General features: G+C 40.9%; 1 protein-coding gene across 2 annotated transcripts in view; it reads right to left on the minus strand.

The window, feature by feature from the left end:
• Window positions 1-2750: 2750 nt before the first annotated feature.
• The window catches only part of FAM120A (family with sequence similarity 120A), a 130589-nt gene continuing 106808 nt past the window's right edge, over window positions 2751-26531 (minus strand). The window contains exons 12-18 of one of the 2 annotated variants that reach the window (XM_045839781.1): window positions 23110-23224; window positions 17597-17806; window positions 15671-15854; window positions 14997-15134; window positions 12751-12892; window positions 12013-12109; window positions 2751-4629 (exon numbers count right to left, since the gene is read on the minus strand). In XM_045839781.1, coding sequence (XP_045695737.1) covers window positions 4321-4629; window positions 12013-12109; window positions 12751-12892; window positions 14997-15134; window positions 15671-15854; window positions 17597-17806; window positions 23110-23224 — 1195 coding nt within the window. In that variant the 3' untranslated portion in view covers window positions 2751-4320. The remainder of the gene's footprint in view (window positions 4630-12012; window positions 12110-12750; window positions 12893-14996; window positions 15135-15670; window positions 15855-17596; window positions 17807-23109; window positions 23225-26531) is intronic. The other variant, XM_045839782.1, reaches the window with a different exon arrangement.

Genomic DNA, 26531 nt, shown 5'->3' on the forward strand with positions numbered 1-26531 from the left:
AGAATGTTACAAAATATGGACAAAATTATTTTATGCAAAAACAAAACAACCTATATAGTGCGTGGAAAAAGGAAAGATAAAGAGCAAATATTAATGGGCATTTCAGGATGGAAGAATTACTGATTTTTCTTTTTTGTTTACTTATATTTTTATTATAATAAAGATTAATTTATTGATTTTTAAAAAACATGTTTACTGAAATTAGAGAGGAAGGGGGTGGGGAAAGAGAAACATCAATTGGTTGACCCCCATACATGCCTGACCAGTATGTGCCCTGTGAATCCAACGGCAAGCTTTTTGGTGTAGGGGACCATGCTCCAACCAACTGAGCCACTGGGTCAGGAGGGCAGAAACAGTTTTGTTATTCCACTCATTTATGCATTCATTGGTTGCATCTTATGTGTGCCCTGACAGGGGATAGAACAATTCCCTTGGCCTATCAGGCGGACGCTCTAACCAAATGAGCTGCCTGGCCAGGGCCAATAAACATTATTTTTGCAATGAGAAAAAGAATGGCAGCTATATATACATTTTTTAAAAGGAATTAAAAAAAGGGTCAATGCTAGGTCAGAATTCGTCCAAGCCCCAGCCAGGCCCCACAGGGCCTCTCGTCCCTTTCCACTCTCAGGATGTGGTCCTGGTGATGTGGGTGGCACAGCCAGTGTTTCCAGCCAGGCATGGTGCCCTCCATATCCCTCTGCTTCCCGCCAGGTCTACACATCCATCCCTACCCGGTCTGAACCATGGACTGTTCTCCAGGCGGTGTACCTGCCCAGAGACCAGGAGGGCCGTGCAGTGCCAGGAGCAGGACCAGGCCACCACGGTGGAGGTGGCCGTCCAGTCAGGCTACGGTTCTATGATCCTTATCTGCCAGCAGCGGTGGGACCAGGACCGCTAACCAGATGGGTCGTGGAGGAGCGGTGTGAGCAAGGCTTCCCCATCACCTCCCAAACGTAACCACCACCCTGGAGCTGCAACTGCAACCGGATGGCACGTCTGGTCCGCTCTCCGAGCGGGAGCTCCCGGAGTCTGGTCACTTCCGCGGGGCCATGGAGCTCTGGATTGAGGGCGTGCGCTGGTCACTTCCGCGGGGCCATGGAGCTCTGGATTGAGGGCATGCGCTGCCCAGGACAAGCGGTCTGCTCTCCGGCGGAGTCTTCTGTGGTCGGGTTCCCAGAACCACAACTTCAGAGTTGACGGTGCAGAAAAAGCCCTGGCTGCCCGCAACGTCCCGAAGACCCTGTTGGCTCTCCTCGCGCTGACCTAGTTTCCGGGTGCCTTTGAGATAGTACACTACCGCCTTAGCCGGCCTCGCCTAGGCAGCAGCCCGGGAGGCGCAGAAACGCTGACGCTCGAGAGGGTGCGCGCGCAACATCAGCTGGAGGCAAAGGAGCCCCTTTCTGCTCTGGTGCCTTGCACAAACCAGCCCTGCTCTAGGCAACGTCCTGCTGCCCACTGTGCAAGGCTCCGCCCTCTCTTACGCAGGATCCTACGCAGAACTGCGCTCCGGCGTACAGGCCGGCAGCAAGCAAGCCCGCCCACCCTGAATTCTCTTGGGACTGTGTAGTGGGTCCAGCCCGGTTTCTGCGAGGTGTGCGCTGAGCGCATGCTCGCAGTTTTTGTAGCAGTGGAACCCACAGCACTTAGCTCGTAGGGGCCAGGCTGACGAAACAGGCATCCGTGAGGCCTAGTTCGGCAGCACGGACTTAGGGCTGCCTCTACCACTTTCTAGCTGTGCCACCGCAGATGAGGTAAAGAAGCGTCTCTGATGGTGATGATAGTGTCGTTCTGGTAGTACCGTTGGAAGGATTAAATGAGCTAAAACATCCAAACTAGTGCTCTTAACGTAGCATTTCCTATTTTAGCACCATTATTGAGGTTGTACACGAGAGATGTACAGTGGATTCTCAGAACAGGAACCAGTAAAAACATGTTCAGTATCTACTGTTACCGTCTTGTGCTAAGCACTCAGAACTCCCTGATGTAAAACATGTACATTGAAATGGGGGAGAAGACAAATCTGCCATGTACAATAACTCCAAAGAATTCATGTAAATACTTAAGCATGGCTCCCCACTTCTAGTGTGGGTTGTGTAGAGTGACTCACTTCTAAAAAGCAGATAGAAAGGGATGGAGGCAATTTTACAGTGAAGAAACCTGATCAACACAACCAGATGACCAAGGTCAATCAACAGTTATAAGTCATGTTAACTATATGTACCCCAGATGACTCATGAGCAAATCATCAGACCAATTCCAGTTGAGGGACAGTCAACAAAATACTTTATCAGCACTCCTCAAAACTGTAAAGGTTGTCAAAAACAAGGGAAGTTGGAGAAGCTGCCACAGACAAGAGAAGTCTGAAGAGACATGACAACTAAATGTAGTGGATCCCAGAACAAAAAGGGATATTAGGTGAAAAATAGACAAATCCGAATATGGATTTGGCTAATTTTTAAAAAAGTGGTTTAATTAAGATCAAATTTATTTCTTCCTTGGGCTTTTTTTAATAAAAAATTTCTATACCTACTGTATCAGAGAGAATGTCTTTTTTGTAACTATGAAATTCAGACATCAAAATAATTTTCATATTAACCATGTATGTAAGTTCCTTTAGAGCTGGAAACCTGGAATTATTTGCAAGGGACAAAATATTTATAAATCTTGTTTATTCAACCAACTCTTAAGTAGCTGTTTAAATTTGAATTAAATCCCAGTAAAATACAAGGAATTTAAAAGCCACACCATACTTTATACTAAAAGAATAAAGATTTTTATTAAGCATTGTAAGTTGCATTCAATAGCCTTCAATACACCACACCACAACCCATCTACAATCAGTCAAACCCAACAGCAGTTCATTCTTGCACAATCCATGAGTTAGGGCAAAACTCCCTTCAACTTACAGTAAGATCCTACTCAGGTCTTGCGGGCAGGGATGGGGAATTACATCTCATTTCTGATCACTAATGTGTGATGAAGAGCATCAGGAGAATTATATGAAAACGAATAAGAAGTGATTCTGATTTCAAAGTACATTGTTTGGAAACATTAACAAAAACATCAAAATGATATAAGTATACCTGCTTCTACTAAATTCTTGATGGGAAAAGTTCTCAAGAACAAGCAATTTGATTCCTGCTACAGAAGGGTTTTTTTTTTTTTAAGATCAAAGGGATTTTTTTTGTTTTTCACAGAATTTCATATTTTGCTAATATGAAGGCATAAAAACAGCAACAAAGAACAATAATGCATACAGCAGTGAGTACACCAGGGTAATGTTGATATTCGAAACAGCTAGATAATTTTGGGGATTTTTTAGAATAAATGCAACAGAGGTCAATAATCACAAAATTTTAAGGTTAGAGCAAGATCAGTCAATGACTAAACAGAGTTAACATCTTTTATAGGACTATTACTGATTATTAGCATTTTTGTTTGCAAATGGGCACATACTGGTAAGAATGGAAGAAAGGACAATAACATGCATAATATTAACTACACACTTTAAAAATTATGAACCATGCAGAAGTTTAGCTCAAGTAGTAGCACTAATGGTCTACGTTCGATTCAAAACCACATAGTTCATTGATCACAGATGCATGGTATTTAAGTCACAAAAAGTTTCAGAACACATTGTGTTGATTTTGAAAGGTCATTTGCATCTTCTATGATTTCAACTTTATCTCCATTTAACTTGCTTGTAAAATATGTATGATGTACTGTATATTGAAAATCAGCAGAACGGCAATATTACTCTATAATTTTTTTGTTTTGATAGTTGCACTTTTTCTTTTAACACAAAAGAACCACATCAACAGTGATGAAATTTAAGTAAGAAAAAAAACTGTGGTTGTGCCTTATTTCTTTCATAATCATAAAATCAAAGCCTTAAACAAAGCTTTCTTGTGAACAGTAATGCAAAATCAAAGATAATGGCATACATATGGTGCCAAATGCTAAAAATGATATTTTAAGCTATATATAAAGACTGCCAAAATTTGTTTTCTTTATAGTTCAAGAAACACAACTATAGGCTTTTGTCGTAACCAGTTTAAACTGTGTGTACTTCATTTTAAGTGTGGGAGTCAAATGCTCTTCATTTTCTTTTTGTTTTATTGTAGCATTTTGACTACAACTGGTTAAAACTAAAAATGTGTTTTTTAAATCTCTGATATCAAAGAGGGATCCGAATTTCCAAAGTCCTCATTTTTCTCTTACGGAAAGGAAAAAATGTACATAACTGTAGGCTCTCTTTCTCTCCAGATATTCCTAAATCCTTACCCTTCCAGCATCCTTCACCCTCTATAAAAAATAAGTTTATTCTTCTTGCTTTAAGACAGCTGCCTCCAGAGCATCAGCTCCACGGCAAGCACTGTCTGTGCTTAGTGCATTTAAGTGAGGATTTGTATTGCACGTCTTAGAGTCATTGTTCAAGGCACTTTCCGAGTGGCTGGGGACCCTGGCATCGCCTGCACTCCCATTCATCTGGGAAGCCAGCTTCTCAGCCACTGCTCCATTTTCAGCCAGAGACCCATCTGAAGACACGGCGGAGGACTTGGATTCCCCGGATCTCGACTTCAGTTCTTTGGCCACTTCTTCTGCTGAAGCAGCATAAGGAGGCTTGCCCTGTTTAAAATGAATTACAAGTGATAGGGCAGCTTTTGATAAACAGTGGGAAAGAAGGGGCGCTAACTGAGGTTTGATGGTACCCGCTACACATTCAAGAATAGAATATAAAACAGTGCATGTACTCTCTATACATACTCCATACACATTATAAGTCTACATACACTCTACACATTCTATTATATACTCTCTATCCTATGCATAGAGAATCTATATACTCTATATACTCTATATATACATTCTCTATGCATGCAATAACACACTCTGTCTTTGCTTCTGATTGACCTTCATCGGGCAGAAGCTTTTTCTGTTTCAGTGGTTTCCTTCTGTGTCCACTTCTCTCAACTTCTCTGTAGTTAATGTCGTGATGATGAGTGATGAAGGAGATCCCCACTTGAAGAGTCCTAAGTAATCCTTTTGTATAGCATCAAGCCATTTAAAGTATTGTAACAAACACCCCTTAAATCTACTCTGAAGTTTCAGACTATGCCTGTCCCCCATACAACCAACAACTGGCACATCTGCCGGTAACAGGCAGCAGGATGCCCATTTCTACTAGGAAATGAAAAGATGAAGCAATTATTGCTGGGTAACTTCAGAAAGAAACAAGTCTGCACTGATAATTGCAACATATTTGTGGTTTATCTCTTCTGAATGGGTCTGTCCCTCCTCCTAACAGATTTAAAAACAATTCTCTGGAAAAAATGAACATTGAGACTGATTCAGCACATTTCCTGAAAAGACAAGGCCTCTCTGTAAGGATCTGTAGAGAATGACTAAGATATGTCAGTTGCTTACATCTTCTTAGACCATGGTTTCTCAACCTGATGCCAAGTTTTTAGACCTCATAATTCTGTCATGGACCATCTGGTACACTGTAGGGTGGTTATAAGCATCACTGGCCTCTGCTCATAGAAAGCAGGAGCAGTTGCAGTCTAAGCTGTGACAATCAACCATGTCTCCAAACAATCTAGTGTCCCCTATGAGTGACATTGCCAGGGCTGAGAACCACTGTCAGAGACTGACTTATTGCTGAAGAAAACATTAATGGTCTTTACTTTCAAATAGTCACTTGGAAGATGAGGAAACTGAGGCCTAGAACAGGTACGCTGCTTACAGATCTTCCAGTTCCACATCCCATCCCCTTCAACAAAAGATGGCGATGCACCTAGTGCCTTCTAGTTCTTGCTACTCGGGGAATCAGGGTGTTTGCTTGGTTGAAAATAAAGGCCATCTGCTCAGCCCAAAGTGGGGCTGAAAGTGTCCATCAACCTCGCCTTAGGGACGTCTTCTCCTATACCAGTGGCTACCATGTACCCCTCTGGGCTCCGTGTCCCACACTGTCTTCTCATTTTAGTTTTCAATCTTAGAGTTCAGAAACTTTAATGTAAACTTTTTCAGAAGTCTGTACTACTGTAATTTTCTTGGAACCTTTAAATAAATAATATAAAAATATAGGAAGAATAAAATATAGGACGGCCAAGAAGGGGCAAAAAATAATACTGAAGATATCAAGTACATGCTTTCAAACCTCAAAGCCCATGCTCTCTCAGGAAACAGTCCACTCACTGGACTAAACAAACACCTGCAGCATACAGTACTGGCAGTGGTGACATGGTGGCCTCCTCACAGGTGCCTACTGCAGGAACTAGGTCAAGGGCCCCATTTATTAGGGAACCTACCCACAGTCACACTCTGCAGGGGGGCGGGGGAGGTATGCATGGAGGATGTAAAAGTAATGAAAAGGAAAGTCAGCTTGTACCTCTCTCTCTAAAGCCAATTCTTCCAGTAAGCCTTGGCCACTGAGGTGTCCCCCCACCAAGTGACTGACCACAAGCACAGGGCAGCACTGCCTCTTCTGCACACATACTCTTAGAACTAGCCCCACCAGGATGGCAACAATGGAGACAGGAGACAAGACACTCTCAGGAGACAAGCTACCCTTCATTATCTGTCCTCAAGATTCAGAAAGACTACTGTCACCTAAAAATGAGCAAGAGAAAGTACCAAGGTAGAACTACATGTGATACCATTCTAGGAAAGTAAGGAATGAAAGAACAGCCTTACGGGCAATGAAATATTTCAAAGGCATGTCCATAAAATCCCAACACTGCTCCTCTGATTTCAAAATGGGCTGTGACAGGACAGGAAATACACAGATGAAACCAAGAAAAGCAAGGAAGTGAGGTGAAAATCTTAGAAAAGAATTCAAAATAAAAAGATTATTCCAAAACTGAAGACTAAGCTAGGAGAAACACACCAAATAAATATTGTAATACCTAAATAAAGTGAAAAGGAAGAAAATTTTTACAATCAGAAAGAATCAAAGATAGGCAAATGCAAATCAAAACTATATTTGATACTACTTCATACCTACTGGGATGGTTAAAATCAAAGACAAAATAACAAAAAATGTTAGTGAGAATGCAGAGGAATCAGAACCCTCAGCATTGTTGGCAGGAATGGAAAATGGTGCAGCCACTTTGGAAAAAGTTTGGTGGTTCCTTAATTAATTAAACTGAATTACCTCATGATAATTCACTCCCATCTATATACCCAAGAGACCTGAAAACATGTGTCTACACAAACACTTGCACATAATGATTATAGTTAACAATACTCTATTGTGCAGGGTGGGGCAAAAGTAGGTTTATAGTTGTATATGAAACAGTTTTTTCTTGGTATTTATTAATTTTTGTATTTCTTTCCATATGAGCTATAAATCTACTTTTGCACTACCCCGTGTACTTGAAGGTTGTGTATGACAGAGAAGATCTTAAAAGTCCTCGTCACAAAAAGAGAGACTTTTTTAAAATTATGTAAGGTGATGGATTCTAACTAGACTCAATGTGGTGATCATTTTGCAAATATACAAATATTGAATCATGTTATATATCTGAAACTAATTTAACATTATGTTTATTACATCTCAAAAAAACTGGTGAAAAAAAAACAAAATTGTACATATATGTTCATAGCAGCATTATTCATAATAGCTCCCAAATAAAAACAACCTAAATGTCTATCAACCAATGGATACAAATGTTCCACAGTAGAACATTACTCAACAATTAAAAGGAATAAAGTATTAGTACATGCCACACATGTATTTATTTAAATGAAAGGTAAAGACAGCCAAGTCCACCAAGACACAAAGCAAATACGTAGTTTTAGGGCTGGGGTAGGGTAGTACAGGGGTAGTGACTGCTCCTAAGTATGTGGTTTCTTCTCGGAGTGACGAATGTTTTGGAATTAGTGGTAACTACTGCATGACCTTGAGAATTGTATACTTTATTTATTTTTTAAGATTTTATTTATTTTTAGAGGGGATGGAGGAAGAAAGGGAGGAAAACATCAATGTGTGGTTGCCTCTCGTGTGCCCCTATTGGGGACTTGGCCTACAATCCAGGCATGTGCCCTAGATTGGGAATTGAACCAGCGACCCTTTAGTTTGCAGGCTAGCACTCAATCCACTGAGCCACACCAGCCAGGACAAGAAGTACATACCATAAACAAGTGAATTGTATGGTATGTGAGTTATATTTCAAAAAAAGAAAGGGAAAGATAAAAGAAATCAAGAGTATGACAAATACTGAAGAGAAACCCTGAAGGACAAGGACAACAGAGGCACCAGAGATTAAAACAAGCAAGGAAAAAGAACAGAAATGAAAAACTAGTAAATTCAAGAAAACTTTCTGATGTAAAACAAGATTTAAAATTGTGTTTGAAAGAGCACTGACCCAGAGCAACCAGTAGCAAGGTGTATCACTAAACTTTGACAGAAAAACAAAAAACAATTTGGACATTTAAGCCAAAACAGCAAATGACTTCAGAGGGAAAAACAATTAGATCATTTTTTTTCAAGTTCTCTACATGCAGACCAGCATAGCCCACTTAAAAAAATTATCTATCTATCTATCTATCTATCTATTTATTCTTAGAGAGAGAGGAAGGGAGGGAAAAAAGAGAGAAACAGCAAGTTGCCTCTCACTCGCCTCATAGTGGACACTTGGCCCACAACCCAAGCATATGCCCCGAGTGGGAATTGAACCAGTGACCCTTTCGTCCGCAGGCTGGCACTCAATCCACTGAGCCACACCAGCCAGGGAGACAATTAGACTATTATCAGCCTTTGACAGCAAAGCTTTATGAGAGAAAAAAATGATATCACAGATATAAGACACTTAGGGAAGAGATGTGAGTCAATGTTTTCAAGTACAGATATACCTTGCTTTATTACTCCCCGCTTTATTGTGCTTCACAGATGTTACAATTTCAGAAATCAAAGGCAAGACCCTCCATGAGCAAAAAAGATTACAACTCTCTTTATTGAGGTACTTACTTTATTGCAGTGGTCTGGAAATAAACACACAATATCTACAAGGTATGCCTTAGTTAGGAAGATAACCCCTTTCAAATTGAGTATTTTTTCCCTAAGTCCTCCCTGAAGAATATACTAAAGAAAAAGCCTCAGAGGAATAAAATGGGTCTGTAGACACAGGCTGGTGGAGCAGAGACGTACAGAACCTGGACAGAATAGGCTAAAGGAGTGTAAAGCGGGTCACTCCTATATGCTCAAATCATGCAGATGGTAACAGCACAGCTATTTTTTTTTTTTAAATTCAAGATGGCGGGAGTGGGGAAGCATATGCCAACATTTTACCTGTTCTTAGTGATGGTGCTGGTGACAGCAGTATTAACTGTTCTGAGCTGCCTGTGTGTGCAATATGGGATAAAGTAAATATGAATTATGGTACATTCCAAGTTAATCATCCCCTAAGTTCTTAGGAACCAAGATTCTCAGGATGGGAGGTTATACAGATTTAAACAGTAAAGGTTAAGTAAGATTTCTGAAGTTCTAAATTTGAATTGAAAGAGTCAACATAAACTCTTGAGGTTTTCCACTGAAAAGAAAAAGGCAGTAGCGTTAAGTGTATACATTTCTGCACCCAGCATATACAATGTGCATATGCATACCTTCTTCCCCTCTAGCTCTGTCCATAGGAAAAGCCCAGAAGGTGTGACTTGGTGTGGAAGAAAGGACAGGCATAACAATGAAGAAATCAAGTGAAAGCACCATAGTCCTCAGTATGAATTGAAAACACTGGTAGAATTCATGAGGATTCTATCTTAAAAATATATATGTAGTAAAAAGCATTTTCATGTATGAAATACGGAGCTGTGTGTACACAGAGAACTAGGAACAGTGACTAACCCCTAACCCCATAGTAGTTAAAGTGCATCGATGCCTAGTCTATGGTCTTGAAAAGCTGTTTCCCACTGAAGAAACCAAGAAACTAAGAGAAGTGGCTGTTGCAGGTCTGCTGGGCTGGGTGACACCCTAGAGAGAAAGCTATAGAGGACCTGAGGTCATAGTGAAAAGGCCCAGCAGCCTAGAATGAGCAAGGTGAGACTTCAGCACTGCATGCAGACCTTTCCTTTCCTGTAAGGGCTGTGATACTTGGACACCAAACAGGAGGCAATGGGAAGCATCTATTTATAAAAAATGCCCTAAGAAATAAAGAAAAAGGAAATGATGGGTTAAGAACATCTTCATTCTGCAATCCCTAATGAATGAATGGGTCTAGTCATCGAGGCACCAATGGGCCCAACACATAAAAATAGACAAGTAGACATGAAAGCACACAGGTAAGAAGTCTAGCCACAGGGACAAACCCAGTAAGAAGGGAGCACCCAGATCCAGCTACCAGCGTGCAAAAGACATAAGCAGAGCCACACGTGAGTGTGGGAACAGCACCGTGAGTGTGTACTCAGCAGAATCCAGAAGTCTGTCATGAAATGTGTGGGAGGTTCTTTAACAAATAAAGGACAAGAAAGGGAGCAAACTAATGACATAGCAAACTAAAAGAAAATGAACAAAACTCTACCACGTCTAGGGACAACACACCTGAATGATAAAACCACAGAGAGGACAAGACAACTGAAAACAGCATCAATTCTGGGTCATGGTTATTTTGGGCAGAGGGAAGAGGGAGGTGTTGGGATACGGAGGGAGTGGCTCTTGGTATGGCTGGTGATGTTACTCATCATGTGGTAGTGGCATATGGGTATTTGCCTTATAACTAATTAAGCTACACATCTGTTTTGTGTGGTTTTTGGTATATGTATTTTACATTGATGTTTTTAAGCAATATGGGGACACATATTCCCTACTACTACTAACTCAGGAAATGCCCCATTATTCACTACAGCACAGGTGGCAAACACAAGGCCCTTGGGCCAAATCCAGCCCTCCAGCCTGTTTTATCTGGCCCCACATCTTGTTTCTACCCTGCGGCAGCGCTGAGCTTCTTGCCCCTAGTTAAGGAGTAGTTGCATTTATATAGTCCTAAAATTATATTCCACCCTTTGAAGGCAACCACAAGTATGATGTGGCCCCCGGTGAAAACGAGTTTGATAGCCCTGCACAGTAATACACCATGAGGACCATTTTTATAGGAAGGGCTCTGGGCTGGAGCCACAGTAAGGTTGTGACTCCCTCTCCTAAATCTGTTGAGTGGCTAAGAGTGCCTTTGGCTCAAAATGTATCTCTGTGAAGGCAGAGGAAGGTCAGCGTGGGGCTGGGGGAATCCGGGGCACATTTAGCCATGTTCCTCCCTTTGTTGGATGCTGTGCTGCAAAGAAGGGTGGCCTGTGCCCTACTTTCAGGGAAGGGACTGCCTTTGTACTCAATGTTTGATGTAATTCATTAAAACAAGTTACCAAGATGCTAAAATCACCTGGTAAAGACGGTTTTATCTTCTCTTGGCCAATTAAGTTTTCGAAAAATGGGTTATTAATATGAGTTGTAAGAGTACACTTCTCTTAATATGTATGTGAATGGCACTGAAATAAACTGTACACTCTGGTTAAATATCGTAATTCAAAAAGTAAGACAATATATTACAGTGTTACAGCTGAGTGTACAGATGTTTTAAAAAGGTCATTCCAAAGTGGAAGAAAAGTTCTAGCTCTTTTCTGAAGACAGGCAAATGACTTCTTTCCTCTTTGGCTGATTGTTTCTGGGAGAAGTTAGTCAACATGGTCCAGGACAAAGAGAAACATACTGTCCCAGCACTAAAAGTCACGATTTTCCTTTTAAATCCTAAATGTTATTTACTAATAATGTTTTTAATATAAACGACATTAATGGCACTTGGTTATTCTCAGTAAATTCCTACAAGCAGCTGTGAACATGAGCACAAACCTCATGGACATGATATCAGTCAAGGGACTTTACAGCTGGTGAGCACCACATGCCACTATCAAGTTAGATGTTCCACAAACACATCCCAACAACATCCCTGTCTGGAATGAAAACACTAGCCTGGAAGATGAGACACTAGGGAGTGAACCAGCACCAGCATTATGTTGTGTTATTACCTGAATCGCACCCTGGTTTTTATAACCTCTGCCATAGTACCTCCCACCTCTTCCAAATGTTCTGATCACTGGGGTGGAAATAACTCCTCTTGGACGCCTGAGTGAATAAAAGAGGACAAAAGCAGAAAGATTTAAATCTGTTTTAAACAGCATTTAATGTATTTAAAATAACAACAAATGGGCCCAGGCTGGACAGCTCAGTTGGTTAGAGCATCATCCCGATACACCAAGGTTGTGGGTTCAATATCTGGTCAGGACACCAAAAATCAACCAATGAATACATCAACAAGTGGAACAACAAACTGATGTTGTTTCTCTCTCCCTGGCCCCCCAAGATTGATAAAAACAAAAAATAAAATAATATCAAATGGATCTAGTATTTAATCTTATGCTATAGGAAGCAATGAGTTTATTAAATCATGGACATGCCAAAGATGGATTCCAAGGGGTCAATCTTATTTTTTTTGGTCCATATCCAGCACATGTAATTTGAAAAATACACTTCAAAAATGCTGTTTAAAATATTAAAAATTGGTTAACTGAATAATGTGTGGATAATTATTTAATGATTTAAATAATTATATAACAGTACATATAATGCAATCCTATGCAACTAGTGAGAATATTATGAAGAGTGTATTTAATGATATACAAATGTTTCTAATAAACTCATAACTGAAAAAAAGCAAGAGGCCATTTTTAAACTTATATAAATATATTTTCATTGTCAGCACTTACCCTCTTGCTGGTCCTCCGACAGAAACGACTTGTAGGGGAAAAGGCCCACGGCCCCCACGGCCCCGTCTGCTCCCAGCCCAGTGGCCGACTACAGTGCCAGCTATTTCTAACTTCCCTCCCTGAGAAGGCATAGGTTGGATTCCTACATGAAAAATAGAGCAAAAAAACAAAAAAACAAAAAACCTTACTATCCCAATCCCAGATTTAAAAATGGCAAAGAGAAACAGGCAAGCATTTTCTTTTCAATTATGGTTTATATTTCCTATGAAGCCCTTTCTCTTGCTTTGTGATGACTTGTTAATTACGTGGAGTACCTATGTGCACATTATTTGATTTTAATGGTTTTAACTGTTGTTAAAAATACACCTGAAAGCAAGACAAATGTGGTGACTACTCAAATAACCCATGACAACTGAAATAGGTTACAACTACAAAGTATGCAAGAAATACATTCCATCATGTACTGTCCTTGGTACAGATGGCTTGTATATGTTATTTTCTGTTAGGATAATTACTTCCAAGTTTAATGCCTTCACCAAACATTATGGAAATTAATCAGTAAACAGAGCCTATTATTTCTCACTGTACTGTTAAATTAGAATCCCCTTATGCTGGGTCACATAAGGAGATTCTAACTGTATGCACCAACTTCTGTACGTACCAACTTCTATTAATTATCAGTAGCCTGCATATTCTAAGGTTTTCTGACATGTTTACCCAAGAAAATTCTCTGTTAACTCTCAGTAAAATTTCTGATAAAAATACAACAAAACAGAACTTCAAGCATCTTGTTTTCTGGAAGATGGAATGTACTGTAATAAACTCTCATCGTCCCGTTGTTAGCCATAATGATTTAGTAGCGAAATTTAGTGCTGTCCAATAAAATCTGGGATAAGCCTTATATTTCCTAGTAGCCACATTACAAAAATACAAAGAAACATATGAAGTAAGTATTAATAGCACCTACTTTATTTAACTCAATATATCCAAAATATTATTTCAACATGTAATCAATATAAAAAACTATTAATGAGATATTTTGCATTTCCCCCCCTCTATTATGTCTTTAAAATCAAAGTGTATTTTTCATTTAGGACATAGCTCAGGTTGGATGAGTTATAGTTAAAGTGCTTGAGGGCCACATGTGGCCACTGGCTAGTATGCTGGACAGCACAGATTTGAGTTCAACACAATTTAGGGGAAGTTAGGAAGCAGGTTCCTCTTGTCATTTCACCTTAAGATTCTCCCCCATCCCCATGTTTTATCCCAACTGCAGGCTACCATGAGTTCTTAGGTTGGGGCTGCAAGCATATAGCATACCTCACTGTGCACCAAATGACATAGGGACAGGAAGAAAAAAGCACCCAACAGCTGGGAGAGCCCTGGGGAGGCAAGAGAGGGGCATGCAAGTCAAGTGGGGAGGGGATAAACGCTCCTGTGGCCACAGAGGGGCTGCATTCATCTGTGAGAGTCTAACTGCTACATAAGATTTCTGTTGCAAGCCTCTGGAACTGAGCTGGAAAAGCATTCCTGGTTAAGAAAGGACTGCTATCCTCAAGGTTACTTAAAAATGTACTTGAATAACCCTGTAATGTAGACTTGATGGCCACATTTAAATCTGCGGCCCCAAAATGCAGGATTTGTGACAAAGCCACAAGTCAGAGGCTTCAAATTACAGCAAAATCATAAGACATTATTTCAAAACTAAACATTAGACTTTTTTCTCCCTTTTAAGCCTAATACAAATGAGAAGAGAAGCCATGGGAATTTAAAATAAACTAACTGATTTATATATCTAGTATCAGCTGTTTCTTTTAAAATTTTCAAATTGTGGTGAGTTTTTATGCCAGGAATTCTACTGCAGCCTTAGAATCTTTTATACAGGTAAAATCCTCTTTACCAAGAGAAGGATGTTTGGGGAATAAGGTAGGAAAGAGACATCACTGGATGTTAATAGGCAGCTGGTTCTATCATAGGAGGTGATAGTTAGGGAGCCGGGTACACAAGAAAGGCTGTGTATGAACATGGGATAGCCTAGAAGTAAGGCAGAGATGGCCCACAGCAAAGCTGCTGCAGAGACCTGAGGGCAGACGGGCTGGGAAGATAGGAGCAGAAACAAATGCCAGGGCAGGGGCCCCATGGAAAGAATGTGCTGCTGGAGTCAGGACAGAAAAGGAGAAAGGAGCCAGAGGAACAGGGAAGCTGCTGGCAGGCAGAAGCTCTAGGAGGAGGCATGGCATAATTACCGCCCTGCGACTTGCTAGTCCTGCTGCCGTCACTGCCTGAGAAGGCTCCACAGTGTCCTGCTGCCGTCGCCACACGGAAGGCACGGTAAGCGCCTGTCGCTACAGTTTCCCCATAGGGGCCTCCAAAGCCACAGACTCCTGTGGGACCCGGGAGGAAAGAGATGGGAGAAGCCATGAGGAACCAGGTTCAGGGAAGAGCCCCCCCAGGTGGGCTTTCAGGCAGAGTGATCCCCGTGTCCTCCAGTTTTTGTTCTTACACCACCAACTGCCAGGGAAGGGTTTTCCAGCCTCTCTTGTCAACACCAGAACACAGATCCAATGATACTGAAAGAGCCTCCTGCAACCTGGGACTATCATGTGGCCCAGTCAGTGTCTGGGAGGTGGCCTTAGTAGAGGAAGGCTCCCTGAACCTCACGTGAGAATCCTTAAATCATAAGCGTGAACAGAATTCCCAGTGATATTGACTGATTTTTAAAACCTCATCTCTGCCACAGCTTCTGCAGCTCCCTTTCCCCCTTTCCCAGAACCTCTTCTGGACTCAATTTGCCCCTTTCATAACTAAACCTGACAGTTAATTACAAAGTCTCAGTGTGGCAAGACATGGCCTACTAAGGCCTGCATGTATATCTATCGTCCCACACCAGCAAGGCCCTACTTGCGGTGGGCATACTCACCTGCAAAGCCCCGCCCTCGGCCCTGAGCTGGGGGTACAGGCCCGAAGTGCCTTGGGTACACAGAAGTTGGGTAGAAAGGCAGTGCTGAGGGCGGTGGGAAGGGGAGCGGGAGGCTCTGCCGGGAGAAGTTCAGCCCTTCCAGGATGCTCTGCCGCATCTTTTCTACCTTGGCAGCTTGCTCGGCCTGCAAATCAAGCACCAGCATGTGAAAACCTGATTCACAAGGTCTCTGTTGAATTAGAATGAAGAGGAAAGAAATGACACATGGGTTGCTGTGGTATGTCTAGTTACTTATTTGTAAACAGGAACAGTCTGCTCAGCAGTACCTGTTTACAGAATGCAAACATGACCCCATGAACAAAAATGCAAAAAAACTAAGGTACCTCTTAATCTCATAAACAAACATGAATTCCTACTGTCTGAGTGTATCTTCAGGTGAGAACCATTTATTCTAAAGTTATTACTGAAGTTGTGAATTTGGTTCTCAAAACCAATGGCTAAGTCAAGACAGATCCCACCCACAGTTTTCCTTCTTTCCATTCATGAAGCGTTGGTGTAGTGGTGAGCATAGCTGCCTTCTATTCATGCACCACAGTGTAGATGATGCCTAGTTTACATCTGTGAAGTTTACTTTCCTAATGATTTAGCATTAGGTCAGGTATTCACTGCATTTTGTAGAAAGCAAACTGAGGCACAGAGTAATAGATGCTTCCTAGAGCTCTCTCTTCAGGATGAGACCGGACCTCTCTGTGAGACTGCCCATGAGATGACTATTCTGTCATTTTATATTAATTACATTATGAAAAACAATATAACCTGTACAAATGTAGATTATACAACTTGTGTGTGTCAAACTCCACTGAACTTAGGAATAGCAGCACTATAACTCAGCCTGAACAAAGCTCATCTAATGTCCAAAATATTCAACTGGAAGTCTTTTAATAACAAGTCTTTAATCAGAGAATCTGAAAATCTGCTTACTCCATAATAAATCAGTCCTAGAGATTGCATGTTTTGTAGTTTACAGTTTAAAGGCTTCAAGCCAATTTGAGTCTCTTTCAGGCTATGAGACAAAATAACCTGATAACTGACTTCCCTTTATTTTTAAACCAGGATCTTAAATAAGTACAGCCAATCCTCAAAATTCACGAGCTCCCCATTCGTGAATTCATCTACTTGCTAAAATGTATTTGTAACCCTGAAATCAATACTGTGGCATTCTTGTGGTAATTGGTAGACATGTGTAGAGCAGAGGACACTTAAGAAGGCAAGGCTCTGACTTTTGCTTCAGCTTTTATACTTTAAACAAGTATCCTATTCACTGTCTACTTAGAGCCAGTTTTAAGTTTTGTGGGGGACTTTCCTGTTTGACATGGCTGCATGCGCAGTGCTGAGGGCTGTCTGTGTTCCTAATTGCCAGGCTGTGATGGAGAAAATATGTGCGTTAGATTGAACTTTGTTCAGGCTGAGTTACAGCACTGCTGGCCCTGAGTTCAATGTGAGCAAATTAACAATATATATTCTTTAAGACGTCTTCACTCAGAAACACACACAAACAAGGTTATATGTTGATCAGCTGACAAAGATATTGTGACTGGAGGAGTGTAGGTACCTAACCCTGTATTTCCGCTAAGACGCAAGGCTCATTATCTGCTGATTCCATGTTTGAAGCAAATTCATAGAACATATGGCAGTGATTAATGAGAATCAAGTGTACTGTGTATCCAGAGCTCAGCTCACGTGAGCACTGAACTGACACTGATTCAAACAATGACTGGGCCCAATCTAAAAACAGTATCCTGCCACATGAAGTCACTATAAATTTGGTATGAAAGATGATCAGTTAGCCAGTGAGTGATATTTCCCTCTGGTTAAAGGTAGCCAGCTGCTCCTCCCCACCTCTAAGCCCGCATTCTTGCAACTGACCTGACCATCACAGAGGTCGATGAGAGGGGTCTTTTCCCGGCTTGCTTTCAGGAGCTTGGACTGGAAGAGCTTCCCATCAAAATACATCCAAGGACAGCAGTGCTCCCAGGGCACGGGCTGGCCACACGCGTCGTTTGCAAACAGGGCCATGTCCACGCCACTCATGAAGAGAGCTGACAGTTGAATGCCTCGAGGGTCTAGGTTCTCAATCTTTAAATGGAAAAGAGTGATCTCTATGGAGTAAGAGTACTGCATTACGAAGTTCTCACAACATCTGACTACAACTCTCATGGTTAACAAGGACACCCCCCAACCAGACACCCTAAGCAGATCTGTTAACACCATACGGTGACCTGGCACTGGCCTGTTTCAACACAGAGGCTTTCTATGTTATTTAACAAATTTAAATTTAAGAGACTTTTATAGCATACTAAAATACAATAGTTCAGTTTCAAATTTGTGATGTGTAATACAAGCATAAAGTAATACTATACTTAAGGTTGACACATGATAAAGTAACAAATTATTTAACAGTCTTCTTAGCAGTTAAGAAGCCCACAATTCATTTATGAAATAAACTTTACACTTCAGATTCTATACACTGGTATAGAGTGAGTGTAAAACGAAACATTCTAATAAGACTATGCATTTTAAAAATAGTTATATTAAAAAATTACTTGGTACAATTTCATTCTAAAACTTGTACTTTGTTTACATTATTTTATATGTTAATGCTTTAGATAGCAACTTATTAATGAGACTGTCAAAATGTTTTAGGAGAAATGGATAGCTTATAAATGAAAGAACACAACAACAGAAACACTGTATCTGAACCATGCAGACTACCAGAATCTAGAGACTGTCTCCCTGGTCCTCTCACTGGGTCATTAGTGCTGGCAGCTCTCCTATGTGCACACAGCTCTCTCTCTCCTAGCATCTGATGCACAGGGTGAGAAACACTGACAAATACAGTCAACTCTTGATTATCTGCCTGTGAAGGACCTAGTTTGTGGATTATCCGGGACTGAGTTTTAGCTGCCCTGGTTTCTGTCTTCCCACCTGGCATGCTTATTCTTTAAGGTGATAGAGTCTCAGGAATGTTATCTTTATGGGTATCAACCTAAGCAATACATAATTGTGGCAGGTAAACTGACTTTTTTTCATTAAAGAGGAAAAAAAGATCACTCTAGTGCCAAATACTGATGAATTTATGAATATCTTCTGCTTTGTGCTGTCGGTCCCCATTAACACCTAACAGTGTTTTCCTTATTTTATTTTTTTTATTTTTTTATTTTTTTTATTATTTTATTTTATTATTTTTTTTTCATACATTTTAAGTCAATCCACTTCAGAACTTCCTGAACCTGAAGAAGTCTCTCCACCCCAAACGGCCCACCATGCTGGTTCCTGCTTCTCTCCCATGTGATGTTGGGAATGGGAACAAAGCATGTTCAGTTGAGGGCAGGTGGGGTTAAGGGTGATGGAATTAGATGTATTTCTATATTTATGAGCAGAAATGGAGGGCAATTAGGAAGTAGAAACTGCCTTCTCTGAGAGTCTCAAGAGGTACTAATAAGGGGGGGGGAGGGTCTCTGCTCCCTAAAGGCTGACATTGTGGGAACATGGCATAGCAGCAACCTGGCCTCCAGCCACTCTCTCACTGCTGCTATGGCCTCCTGGGCCAGGTCAAGGCTGAGGGAGAGGCAACGATGGTGCTGGTGCTCGCTAAAGATGTCTGCTCACAATCAAGGTGATAGGTGACACCAACTGCCTCTGTGGAAGCACAATGCTGCTCTCATTTCTTAGTCACTGGTAGTGTTGGTCATATCGACAACAAACCCTTATTTGACTAATAAAGCCCAAAACTACTCTGGGCAGGTAGCTATCTGAGTGCTGAAATTAAGAAAGACCAGCCAATGTGTGGAGCACAGAAGTACCCTAGTTGTAAAGAATGCCATATTTTTCTGACCAAGAGACGCACCTAGGTTTTAGGGGAAGAAAATAGGGGGAAAATTTTGAAGGAAAAAATGTAGTAAAATATTTAATAACATAAATATTTCACCAATGTAAATGTAAACAGAACCCAACAGCAGCATTAACAACCATTATTCCTCACAAATGGGGGGGGGGGGGTAGGGGGGAGGGGAGCTGCGTCTCGTAGTCTGAAAAACATGGTAATCTTGTGAGCTGAGAGGAATGGAGAAGCCTACTATCCACACACATCACTTATTTGAAAAAGCCTCACCATTAGTTGAGAAATTGTTTTTATGCGTTTAAAAAGTGATTGTCAAGTCACTTAGTTTCAGTAATGACAACTACCATCAATTTAATAAAGAAAAATTCTTAAAAGGGGTCTAAATAACGGGAATAAAATCTCAATTGCTGTATAGATTTGACTTCATGACAATTTAAAAAATTACTTTACATAGCAGTTTATATTTCTGTCCCTAAATATTAATTATACGAAGAACACTGTCTAATATTTATGGGTAACTTAAGTATTTATCAGACACTGCACTAAGTATTTTTACATATATTGTCTCATTTACATCTCAACAATTGTATGATATAGGTACTGCTCTCAGCACTCCGTTTAATAAATAAAGAAAGAGCTCAAGCTCACAATACTGGTAACTGGTAGCACCAGAATCTGAATCTCTGATCACAGAAATGGCCAAAATATTCACACTTCAACCTCATTTTCTCATACCAAGTAGCATAAAATATTCAACATTATCCAAAGTTCCTTAACTAGAGAAATGCTGACAAAATTTTCTGACTTTATAGGAAATACAAACATGGAATTTAATCTCTGCCCAATTAGCTCAAGAACTAAATTCCAGTAAAATGAGCTTGTCTGACTTATAATTACTTCTAAGACTCTTACTGCGATCTCTCCTATTTACCTACATGCACAATCACTGCTACAGGTACCAGAGACATGCTATAGCCCATAACACTGTCTTTAAAGCTCTTCACTTTCCATCTTTATATTTTCCACTTGGCACTGGAAAACATTAAAAGAATGTAAGATAATTACAGAGATGTCAAGAGCAAGGAGAAAGAAACTAGATAAAAATTAAATCTGTACAAAGGCCCTTCTCCTCATCCTTTACCCGCTCTCCTCCAAGCACAGTGTCAGTGCTGACTCTACCTTAGTAATTCCATTCACACTGGTAACCTAGGAGAAGCACCTAATATACCAGAGAAAAGTGAGGGTGTCAGTCACTGTCCCTGGTCTTCAATGAGCCACCCAGAATACTCAATTATTCATGGCTGCAGCAGGTAGACAGAGCACAGACCACGTGAAACTATTATAAAGTCATTTTAACTTATGGTTTCAACATATTTCCCCGCCAAACATCTCACCAGAAAAGCCAACCAGAGGCCAAACTGTCAAATTCGAGTCTTTTCTTTCTCTCTTCCCTTTATTCTCAAAGCACATAGACAGAAGTGGGAGAAGAAAAACAGAGTCTGGGCAATCCACAAACTGGATAATGGCCCCTAAAACAATACCAAATATCAAGAGTTGACTATATCCTACACAGTGAAATGGTTGTTTTATAGAAAAACACTGTCATTGATTTTGATATATCAAAACAACTTTTAATGGTTAAATGAAAAAGCAGTTTTAAAATTTACTTTTCTATCACTGAATTTTGGGACCCTCTCTTAGGTCTACATAGAAATTTTTGCAGCATTTAAATAATGATTATTCTTATCAGTTCTCAATCTGATAGATGAGAGGATCTTCAATCTTAAATAAAAAACCAACTATCTCTTCCCCAAGGAAAGCTGTTATTTTTTCTTTTGGTTGTTTCAGAATCTAAGCTACTCATGAACAGAGTGCTAACGTGCAGGCTGCCCTTGGTGACGGGAACACAGACCTCCAGACCACAAGAGTCAAAGGGACAGGGGTGGGCCTGAAGTACCTGCACTTTCTAACACAGCTCTAGAAATGCCTAGCTTTAGACGAAGAATCAGGAGAAAATCATGAAAGCACTGAGACTTCAAAAGAACCAAAATGAAAGCTTAGAGTGTGATTGTCTTTCAAAAGTTATATCCTATGTGTTGATCCAAAAATGAAAAGGATATGGGAGAAAAGATGAACTTTGAGTAAAAGCAACTTGATGGTGAATAAGGCTTGGTGGGCATACCTGATACCTGGCGGTCTGATTTTCAGAACTGGAATGTCAATACTGATGTAATAATCTAAATAAGAGAAACAGGAAGTAGAGGTAGAGGGATGGCACCACACTCTGGTAAAAGTATTTACAACACCCCTGAGCACAGTCTGGTGATGAAGATGGTGGTGATGGCACCACACTCTTGGACACAGGAGGGAAAGCCTGTGCTTTAATACAGCCTCTCAGGGACACCCGGCCAAACAGTCTAAATCAAAAACTTAAATTCAAAACCATTAAAATAATAATTCCTGTCTAACAAACAGAAAAGCTTAATCTACAAAGTAAAGAATACAATTTGAGGTAGATCTTCCTAAGTTTTGTTGTCTCATTTAGCTTGTTTCAAAGTCACCGGAAGCCTAAGGTGACCACAAATGACATGAGCTGTCCACACTCAAGGGACATTCAACATAAAATTACTGAATTTAACTCAATAATATAGGGCAAACTAGAAATGTATTGAGTCCCAAGTGTAGAATTCTAAAAATCTATTCAGTAAGCCTAAAACCCGGAAAGAACGCCTTCATAAAGAATAGCAAAAAGATCTAAAGGTGAAGGCGATTTCGTCAAAAGAGATTACTTGATTACAAATAAAACTTTGTAAAATAAATAAATAAATAACCAACAGCAAAGAAAAATCCAAAACCCTATGCATTAAAAAGAAAAGGCAGATTCACTAAATTAAGCTACCTCTGAAAAGTCTTGAACTTTCTAAAATTTAGTGTGGAAATTAGAAAGCAAGCACAGCCATGCGAACACAGCAATAAAAGTACACTGAAAAGACAAGCACTGAAAAACCAGGTGACAACGTGGAGAAAATTAACATTGTAAAAAAGAATAAAAGGAGTTACTGAAGGGAAAATTAAAAGGAATACGATGTTAAATGCTGGCTAAAAAGGGCACAGGAATGATGGTATAACGTTGTTCTTCAAGTGGTTTTTTAAAAGGGATTTACAATACTAGGAGGACAAAGACTATTTTTTTTTTTTTTTAGAGAAAATGAATGTTGCAAATAGGAACAACAGAACGAAATAAGAAAAAGATCCTGGCCAGATGTTAGAAAATTCTTTAGACCAAGCCCTCCCAGGGTTTGGGATCCCCACCTGAAATAAAAGGTAAGTTTATCTCCTGATGTGACAAACAAGAATAAACACCCAAAAGTAGACATGACCATTTCAATAACTGGGAAAGAAACTCCCTTAGCCCTGAAGGCTCAAGTTCTTGTCCTTAGCACTACTAGTTTGGTATACTGAGCAGCTGCCAGGTGAGGTGAGCTGTCCCTTGAGTGCCAGAGCAACACTCCAGGACCAGGAAGGAGGTGTCAGTTACCTTGAGCTCCTGCAGCTGATCAGGTTCATAGAGTTTGGGGGACAATGCCTGAGCTAGGAAGGCATCCAGCTCCTGACGACGCAATATCCGTGCTCCAGGCCACTGCACCATATACCTGCATGGGTAGACAGACAGAAAGGGCCTGGAATTAGGACGCAGCAGTCACCAGTCACATGCATAAGCTGGTGTTCAGGTTATAAGGAGACTCACATAACACAAGCTAAGGAGGCTTACACAGATTTCTTACACAGCTTTTCTATTTTCACTGGATGATGCCAATCATCACCTGGGCCAGTCAGCATTTTAGAGTAATTAAAAACAGCACTCTAAACTTACATATACTGCAAATCAGCTGGCTGGTGATTTTTGATGCAACTTTAATCTTGTGAAGTATTCAAGTCCTAAAAACACGTTATATGTACCAAATATATGATTTATCTATTTTAATTCCATATAGGATACCCGGGGGACAGACCCTAGTTCAAATAAGAAATCCCTTGATGAAGAGCGAGTATTGTGTGAATCATCTGCACCAAGGGGCTCCAGCTGGCAATGTATAGGGATGAAGTGGAAAGGGACCCCAGGAAGAGGATTAAAACTGCAGTCTTAGGAATGAGTTACTACAGTCTCCAGGACCACAGACTTACTGGGGGTCACTCTGGTGTGAGAGCTGATGGGAAATCAATTTCTAAATTGACAACTTCCAGTTTGTACTATCTGCCTGAGAACCACAAGGTATCCACATTACCTTTTTTCCCCCACCAACCTCCTCTCCCTTAATCACTTTGCCACACACACAGCATCAGTGACAACCCTGGGGCACTAAGCAAAGGCACAACTACAGACAGTGTTTGGGGTAAGAGTGTGAGGGACTAAACTACTAAGCATTTGGTCATAAGTCCTGTTTAAGTCCAACAGTTCCTAATGCTGGGCATCCAGCAAACTTGAGGGATGACCTAATCAAGTTGCCAGCTGATCACTAAAAATAACTTTTGGTGATAGATTCATGTCATCTCTGCATGACATGCCTCACATAGCTTTTTCCAGTCCCATTCACTAAGGAAGTTCTTAAAATCTAAGTCAACAAAAATAAGAATCAGAGTTGGCACAAAGCCCTATCTCTATCTCTTTTTTATAATAATTAGTATTCATCCACAGGAACACGAACTAGTGGGTAAAGGAAGAGGTTCCATCTAGCTGATTAAGTGAGGTATTTTAAGTAAAAATCTTAACATTGCTCACTAGGTACCAAGCACTGATCTAAATATTTATATACACTGGCTCCCCACATGATCACAGAAACTCTGAGGAGAAACCATCAGTGTCCCATTTGAGAGATGGGGAAATGGAAGCACAAAACTTATATACTTCATGGTAAACTTATGTAGCCTTAGGAAATGGTCTTCAAAGTAAATGAATAGTGCATGTCAACTCTCTATGGTATTTAGATACAATCAGATATATTTAAAATAATGATGTAAAAGTTTTATTTCATTAAATTGTCAATATCTGCAATGACAAAAATAACATCCTTTGTAACAGTTTGAGTGCCACAAATCTTAAATACAATGGTCTTACTAGGTTTTAATCAGGGCTTGATGCGAAAACTAGCAAATATGTAAAGTCCCCCCACTTTTGTCTGAAAAAAACTATTGTTGAAAAGACTGTGCTCAATACACAATGTTCTTTGCCTAAGTGTCCACGCCATGCATCCCTTTTATTTTTATCTTTTTAAAGTTGTAAGTGTCGCAGGTTCGATTCTCAGTCAGGGTACATGCCTAGGTTGCAGGCCATGACCCCCAGCAACCACACATTGATGTCTCTCTCTCTCTCTCTCTCTCTCTCTCTCCCCCTCCCTCCCTCCCTCCCTCTCTCTCCCCCTCCCTCACTCCCTTCCTTCCCTCTCTAAAAAGAAATAAAATCTTTAAAAAAAAGGTTGTGATAAAATTTACCATTTTAACCATTTTTAGGTGGGCAGTACAGTGATTCTAAGTACAGGTAGTGTTATGTAGCCATCCGCACCATCCATCCCCACAACTCTTCGCATCGCAAGCCTATGAAACACCAACTTCCTTAACTCCCCAATCCTTAGCGAGATATTACTTTAAAGATTATGAATCAGAATAAAATAACTGTCTTGAGGGCAGGCTGGTTTTCTCAAGAGCTTTCCTGGTTTTCCTGGCAGCAAAGACTTCCACCACTCAGTTTAGCTGCAGCAACAAATAGTCTTTTTGGTTAGAATACCTGTTATTTCCTCCATGTGGCTTCCTACTACATTTTAACAAAGTTAGCACTTACTGGGAAAGCCTTTCTAGATGCAGAAAGAGTACGAAATGCACATAAAGATACACAGGTACACAAACACACAGCTTAAATAGCATAAATAAAATGGTATCCCCAGCAGGAGCTAACACTTATTCCCTTGGTTATTTCCTATGTCCATACTACTAGCTGTGAACTGACAGTGCTCTCAGCCCCTTTGACCTCACTCAGTTTTCTCTGGACATTCTTTTCCATGGCTTCTAGGGCCTCAAGTTTCCTACTATGGTGGTGTGAGGATATCTGCAGTTCCCCTTTTCTCACTCTCTTCTCAATGTCTTTTAGAAGTGCAGGAGCCAAGAGCTGGAAGCTGGGGCAGAAGCAGGTCCCTGCATCTCTTGGAGAATAATGCTGTCTGCCTTTGCCACACAGAGGAGCTAGACCCTGGCTGTGCTCCTTGGGTGTTGGAACAGGCTCCACTAGTTCTCTTGAGTCCTGCTTGGAGCTCAAGCCCTCCATCCCCTTATTTCATTTATTGATTTAGGTTCTTCCAAGACATAACCTAGTCTGTGCCCTTAGACGAACATGAGTTCTCTTGGGAAAGGGCCTCATCTATTTTTCTGAGCTGCACCACAGAAAAGGCCCTCTGTTCTTTTCTGAACACCCACTTCAACCTCGTGCCGAACATCTGTTCAGACACTGGCCCCTCCTGGTCTCTGTTATGAGTATTCTAAGGAGTTGCCTGCCGTCCTTGTCCCATCCTCCTGATTGTGTCCCAGCATCACATTTGGACAGAAGTCTTCACTGATAACAGCCTGGCCTTGGGATAATTGACCTTTCTTCCACCTCAGCTATCAAGGCCACAGGTCATGATGAGACCCTACAGGTCAGGCTGTAGGGTCTCATCTTATCCAGGACACAGATTTTGCCCTTTGTTCACAACCCCCAGCCCCTCAGCCTGAGTCTGAGCTCGGCAGTCCCTCTCCTATTACACAGCCTCAATTTCTCCAGACGACGACCCCTGGGCTGTCAACCTCAGCCCACAGCATGTTGTCAGGAGGTTCTTGTTATTCATCTTCACCCAGACCCCTCCTGTGCCCCCACTCTCTTCACCCCAAGACTTTGGATCTCCTACTCAGCCCACCTGGCAAGTTCATAGTAGG

The sequence above is a fragment of the Phyllostomus hastatus genome, unplaced genomic scaffold (genome assembly GCF_019186645.2).
Source record: "Phyllostomus hastatus isolate PE091 unplaced genomic scaffold, TTU_PhHast_1.1 phas_contig_312, whole genome shotgun sequence".
Taxonomy (NCBI): Eukaryota; Metazoa; Chordata; class Mammalia; order Chiroptera; family Phyllostomidae; genus Phyllostomus; species Phyllostomus hastatus.